The sequence below is a fragment of the Hyposmocoma kahamanoa genome, unplaced genomic scaffold (assembly GCF_003589595.1).
Source record: "Hyposmocoma kahamanoa isolate Upper Pololo Valley unplaced genomic scaffold, ASM358959v1 92, whole genome shotgun sequence".
Taxonomy (NCBI): domain Eukaryota; kingdom Metazoa; phylum Arthropoda; class Insecta; order Lepidoptera; family Cosmopterigidae; genus Hyposmocoma; species Hyposmocoma kahamanoa.
Window position 1 is genome coordinate 20,767,913 of NW_020654748.1, and position 7,116 is coordinate 20,775,028.

The 7,116-nt window shown below is 36.1% G+C and overlaps 1 protein-coding gene across 1 annotated transcript; it reads left to right on the plus strand.

The window, feature by feature from the left end:
* The first annotated feature begins 344 nt into the window (after positions 1–344).
* Positions 345–4,766, plus strand: LOC113236505 (proton-coupled folate transporter-like). Its single transcript, XM_026472612.1, has 2 exons — positions 345–1,370; positions 4,596–4,766. The coding sequence occupies exons 1-2, from the start codon at positions 543–545 to the stop codon at positions 4,764–4,766; spliced, it is 999 nt and encodes a 332-aa protein (XP_026328397.1). The 5' UTR covers positions 345–542.
* Positions 4,767–7,116: the final 2,350 nt, after the last annotated feature.

A 7,116-nucleotide genomic window follows, 5' to 3' on the forward strand; every position in this document is an offset into this window, starting at 1 on the left:
AATTAATAAAATCTCTATTGCGTTCAAATTAGTTTCCTTTTTTATAAGAACATTCTTTAAAAGGCATTTATCTAATTGACAGTTACTATTTTGATTGCGTCTTACACGTACAAACAATGAATAACAACTTACATTTGAATAAAATATGTATACATACATACACGACGCAAGAATCGTTAAAACAATATTATGTCTCAGGATGATCCCAAGCATCGAGTTGTTTGATTTTAATATCGGTCGTGGTATGTTTATTTTCGATTCCTCACCGTGTTTGTAGACGCATTAAGGACTGATATGGCAACATAAGAGTGTTTGCTTACATAAAGCTGAACAATAGTCCGCTGACTACGCCGCGGCGACGACGGCTCTGCCGTAATTCTATATTGGATTCGCTATTTACTCGAGACGCGAAACCAAGTAGGCATACGACCTACACTCAAGTACATTAAGTACTCGTTTCATGAGTTAAAATGATAATTTTAATAATACACGATAATCTGATAACGGTATAAAAAGGTAACGTTTTAATAAGTGATATAAAAATGGACATCGAAACAAAAATGGAGAAGGATAAAGAAAACAAGATGGTATCGGAAAATACAGAAGAGTTACCATTGAAAATGGAAGCAAATATTGATATGAAAAATATGAACATAACGGAAAAAATTAAATACTTCAAATCAAATGTGACAGTGGAACCTGTTTTGGCTTTTTTTGTCATGCCCAGTGTACTCGCGATGTTAGCGACACAGAATTTGAATTTGGATAAAGCGTGTCGCGTAAATTTAGGATTTGATGATAAAGTGTGCAGAGATTTAAGACTTAGAAAGAGAGACAATCACACATTTGAAGAAGATGAAGTCCAAAAACTGATAGCATCAGTTAACATGTGGAAAAGCGTGATTCACACAATTGTGCCAACAATTTTAATGTTGTTCATTGGAGCATGGAGCGACAAGACTGGTAGAAGGAAAATTTGTATGCTCATGCCTATAATTGGAGAAATGTCAACTTGTATACTGAACATGATAAATACGTATTTCTTTTATGAAGTTAATGTGGAGTGGACTGTTTTTATGGAAGTGATCTCACCATCGCTAACGGGAGGGTGGTACACAATGTTTCTAGGTACATTTAGTTACTTAGGCGACATAACTTCGAGGGAAATGAGAACTTTTCGTATGGGGATTTTAAATTTGTGTATGACAGTCGGATTTCCTATAGGGATGGGTCTGAGTGGGGTGTTGCTAAAGTGTTTAGGGTACTATGGCGTCTTTGCCGTATCTTTGTCATTCCATATCCTCAATTTATGTTATGTGATATACATTATTGAAGACCACAGATGGCTCGAGAATAAAGACAATGAAAAGGTTTGTATACATTAGTTATTTTCTTATTAGTACAATGGTTGATTATTATAAACAGAGATCAATGAGACCATCTTTGTTATTCATATCTCTGTGCTGGTGTTGATAGTATGAAAACATTTTGTGTGTATAAATGAATAAACTTCAACTTTTTTAGTTTATGAACAGAATTCAACTGCCTCCGTGGCCAAGCGGTTCCCATACTGATCTGCCACGTAGAGGTCCCGGGTTCGATTCCCGGGCCGGGAGAAATATTTGTATGGCCTATATTTATTTCTCTCTTGAGTTTGGGTGTAATTAATGGTTGTCTATGTGTGTGTCCATGGCACCTGCGACACAGGGTTTCCATAGTGAGCTATGAAAAGAAAGACTTATAAAGTAGCGTTGTAGAAGATACATTGACTAAAACTTGTAAAAACTATCTCAAATTTTGTTGATTGAGAGCCTATTTAGGTAAATTCAGTAAATATTATGGCCAAGTGTGTGTCTGTTATGTGTATTATATATAACAGGCACACGCTTGGCCACAAACTCACCTGATGTTGATCGATGATGTGAACGATGATGGTCTAACAAAATAACCTAATAAGTTCTCATAATAAAGCTTTTATTTTCTTGGAAGTACAAAATGATTTGTTTCCAGTTTAATTACGATAAAAAACTTTTTTATGGGAACTGAAGACCTCAGTCGGCGCTCAACCAACGGAAGTCTTTTTCGAGTGAAAACATAGAAGAATGCATTTATAGAAAAATGTGTTTAAAGTGTTATATCCGAGTAATAATATTCATACATATTAATTCAATCATTGACACCATATGTTATACAATGTTTTATTTAATGTACATTTATATTCATGTGGAATCCGTTGTGACAATGCAAGGTTAAACAAATTGAGAGAAGAACTTAAGATGATTACTTATATTACAATAATAATGTACACTCAACTATAATTTATACATTTTGCGTACAGAATTGTTTGTAAAATACCTACAACCTCGCAGGCCTATATTACTAACATCATAAACAACAATTTTTGTTAAAAACCGAAAACAAAGATCTGCTACTATGCTACTAATGCTAAGTCCGCTAGTTCGTTTCGCGACGTAGTTGGCACGGTTTGCTGGAAGACGTTGGTTCGAATCCAGCCGGATCGAAGGTATTTTTTCCAAGTTTTCGATCTTTCTCTAATTATAACAAAGTAGTGGAGTAATTTCCATAAATATCATGTTTTTTTTTACAATTTCAAGCGACGGGACGAACGATAGTAAGCTACACGCCTGTCCATGACAGTTGCAGTGACACTCAGAGTTTTAAATCGCAAAGATCTGAGGGGCACTGCCACTACGCCCGTCACCCTGAGACAAGTTGACAAGTCCCATGTGCCTATAACTTCACCAGCGCCCTTATCCTTCAAAACTGGAACACAGTAATGCTGACATTACTGCTTGGCGGCAGAAATAGGTAAGGTGGCAGTACTTCCCTGGACGAACTCTACTACTATTAAAACATCATGGTCAAACATTCAATAACTGAAAAATAATGACTATTGTTTCATAACTTTTAATAAATCATCACATTTTATTTCGCCGGGTCTATGTAAGAATTCGTGTCGTTTCTACACACGAACTGTGTACACTGCTTAGGCGCCGGACAAGGAAAAAATCTTGTCTACCCCCGACACGACGCGCTCTGCCGCTATTGTATGAGGTGGGGTGCGGAGCCTTGTCAGTAAACGAACGTTTATGGGCGTGGACGGTTGTTGCTTCGTAGTCAACATGTTGAACAACATATTTGTTGCCGCAGTCGATAGTAAAACGACTGTTATTTGGAAGACTCGTAATGCACTGACACATTTTATCGTACAAACGTCTGTTCGAAACCTTTCGTATCCTGTACATACTCATAATTTTCTCGTCTGCAACAGACAACATATTAACTAAAAATAACGGTTAACTCACGTATTTAAGTCGAATTTTTGCTCGACATGTTTCGAACCAATTCGTGATCCTTAATCATGAGATTCCGCGGCGCGGCGGTGACTCGACGGAAACTGCACACGACGCACTGAGACACAACATGCTTTCGTGGCTAGATTCGACAAAGTTGTTGTCGTGTACAAGACCATTCTCATCTTTTCTATAGCAGATACGTCGAATTTCTTAGCGTGTACACGCGCCCTTAGATGCTACAACAACAAAAATTGTACTTTATGATCTTAGTAATATAGTCCTGCCAGTTGTTAAATTTTATATAACCCTGTAATAAAATTTAACTCTTAACACAAAATTATTACATATTATGTAATCCAAATTATAACAACAACAACAACAACAACGAACGAGGTAATAGCAACATTTTCAGTTTTTTTTTTATATTTTAAATATGTGTTCTTAAAGTCTATAAATACATAGGTACTCGAATTTGTCTGTGAAAATTATTGTACAGAATCATAGCATTTTTTAAATTAGTATTTGTTTTAAATGTTAAAAAAAACATTTAAATATTTATCGACTCTGGAAAGGTAAAATGTCTAACTAGCATGTGGCAAGAAGATAAAAAATCATAACTCTGGTTTTAGAAAACTAGAAAGTTTTCTAAAATCTTTCCATATAACAGATAGAATCAGAGTTAGGGCGCGTTCCTATTATGTCGTGACGACAGATAGTCGTGCAATTTAAAGTATCGTGACTTGTATATTCAAATGAAGTTGTTCATATATAGAACAACACGATTAAATGTCGTTCACGACTTTTTGATGTTACGACAACAGACTGTCGTAATAATGGGAAGAGGTAGAACAACAGTCCTTCGACGATAAATTACGATTAAAATGTGACGATATATAATCGCAGCTTTAAATGATTCTGTCGTCCAAACAACAAGGCCGCTGTCGTGAACCGATAAATTGTCGTCACGATCTAGTAGGAGCAGCCATCATTCAACGATAAAATAAACGTCCACGACACAGTCACGACAGATGATTGTTATATGGGAACAGGCTAGACGTGACAGTTGTCCAACATAACGGCAACGCGCCCTTGTCATTATTACTTTAAATCGCTCTCCTGTAATATTTGGCAAATGCACATTAGATATTTTACCTTTCCAGGGTTGTGCATTTTTCATTGTTGTGGAGATGTATGTATGATTTAATATGACCACGTTGTAAGCAAAATTATGGATGTTAAACTAAAGTAAATACAGAAGCTTTTACTCGTAAACTTCAGGAAAGAAAACGCTCAGGCTGTGCAGGTCATCTATTAGAGTTCTTTGACTTCAAAAGCCTTCGAAAAACCATGGAGATAGTGTTCAAGAAAGGCGAGAAAAATCGAAAGTTAAGAATATGTCTCATTTTGACTGTGGTCTGTTTAAATTTTGGACCAATGTGGGGTAAGTAACGTATGAATATTTTTTTTAGGTTAGGAATATTTGACTAAGCCTGTGTTGTGAAGTTTCTTTTTTATAATACCAAGTGACGGGACGCCTGGTGGTAAACACGCCTGTGACGGTGTGACCTTGCATCATTTTAATCGCCTTTTTCCGGTTCCTGGCCACTCGTATTTAAATTTAAATTATGAATTGTTCCATTCTTTTGCCTCACATTCTGATTTTGCTTTGTTCCATCGTCACTCCCTGCCCGATCGCGGCAGCAAACACGTCTTCTTTTCTTATTTTTTTGAGCCGTTTACCAGTTACCAAAAAGTCTCTTGTACGATAAACATTTTAAAGATCATAAATATTGTTAAAACTGGAATAAATATTTATTAAACTGGATTTATTACCACTAGGTCTTTACCCTTTTAAACTTTGAACTTGTACTAAGTAAGAGGCTGCGGAGGCTGCGGAGGCTACTATACTACAATCCCGACAACATTATAATCAACAGAACTCCACCTGCACCAGTAGCGCTCTCACACGCCTATCCATAATAGTTGCAGTGCCACTCAGAGCTTTAAATCGCAAAGATCTGAGGGGCACTGCCACTGCGCCCGTCACCCTGAGACATAAGTTGACAAGTAATAAACCGGAACGTAGTAACGCTCGCATTATTACTGCCTGGCGGCAGAAACAGATAATGTATCAGTACTTCCCTGGACGAACTCTTTCACAAGGAGCTCTACTGCTACTAATGGATAATAATAATGAAGAAAAAATGTGAGCAATGTAAGGAAATATCTTTCAAAGAAGTGGTAAGGATATTTCGCCTTGTGATTCACGCTCTCTTCAATGTTTTAAATAGTTTTATTTTCCTCTCTGTACTAATAATAGATATTGTATGACGAAACTTCTAACATTGGTAAATCCAAGTTGTACAGGTAAATAAACCATCAGAAATTCCCAAACCAATGGCTATTGTTAAATAAAATTATAAGCCGATAAGAACATAACAACTACATGTAAAATGCATGACGTGCGATGTCTAGTGATGTTGTCATTAAATTTTTTATAGGAAAATATAAAAGTCTTGTGCATGTACATACCATCATCTTTCCAAAATGTAATCTTTCTAAAATGTACTCATTATTCTCCTAACAAGTCTCCCTCGCCTCCTTCACTAGCATTGGTCTCTTCATATATTATGCTTGTTTATTCTATATTGTGTTTATTTTATTCTTGTATACCATTATCCTACACAGCCAGGCTCTTGTCGGTGTAACCTCCTCCACTCCTCACGGTTCATACCCAGCTTCTAGACTGCTCATTTTGATATTCTTCTTTATCTGTTCACTATTACGTCGTTCTAGGCCTTCCTCTCCCTCTTTTCTCTTCTGTCTTCCCCTCAATTACAATTTTTACCAATTTTCACAAATTATTAACAAATATTCAAACAATTTCCTCCTTCTGTTCTGTATTGTATTCAAAAGATTGTGTTAACTAGCGTGTGTTTTCTATAAAATATAAAACTTACGTGAAGTAATTATTTTGAGGAATAAAAAATTACTGAAATTAATGATTGTTGTGAAATCAGAAACATAAAATATTTACAAGCGTTCAGAAATCTGTAGTAAAAAGGGCGATTTCTATTTGAGACGTCACACATTAGTGACTAAGCCAAATTCTATGGGCCGTTTCACTAAGGATACCTTTTTCTTCTATTGCCTTTAACCATTAATATTTATATATTATATCGAAAAACTAATTGCAGATCCACTTTCCGTGTATTCATGCGAATTGATGAAAAAAACTAGAAGTCCTATTGCCATTTCATATTAGGTCGGTACTCTATTGGTCTTTTTTAACCAATTCATAAAACTGGATTTAAAGTACGAGTATTTTGTTAACATATTGTGATACGGGAAGAATGTGTTCTCTCTAAAATAAGTGCATAAACAGATATGAAGATTCAAGAGCCAAGAGCTCGAAGATAAAATTTATCGCTTCTCCGAACTGTAAATTTTCTCTTGAAAATTACATCACTACGTGCTATATCTACACGTGCGAGCTTCAGTGTATAAGATTATAGTCGTCGCGCACACAAATGTCAAATGAAAACGACTGTTTAGTTCAATTGCATGACGGTCATATTCTATTACACTTTAAGGCTCTGTTTATACTGCGCAACGGAATGGAAGTGAGTTTTTGGTAGATTAGAAAGATACAACTTCCGTTTGTTTTCAGTAATAGTAGAGCTCCTTGTGAAGGAGTTTGTGTAGGGAAGTACTACCACCTTACCTATTTCTGCCGTGAAGCAGTAATGTGAGCAATACTGTGTTCCGGATTTGAGGGGTAAGGGTGCTGATCAAAGTA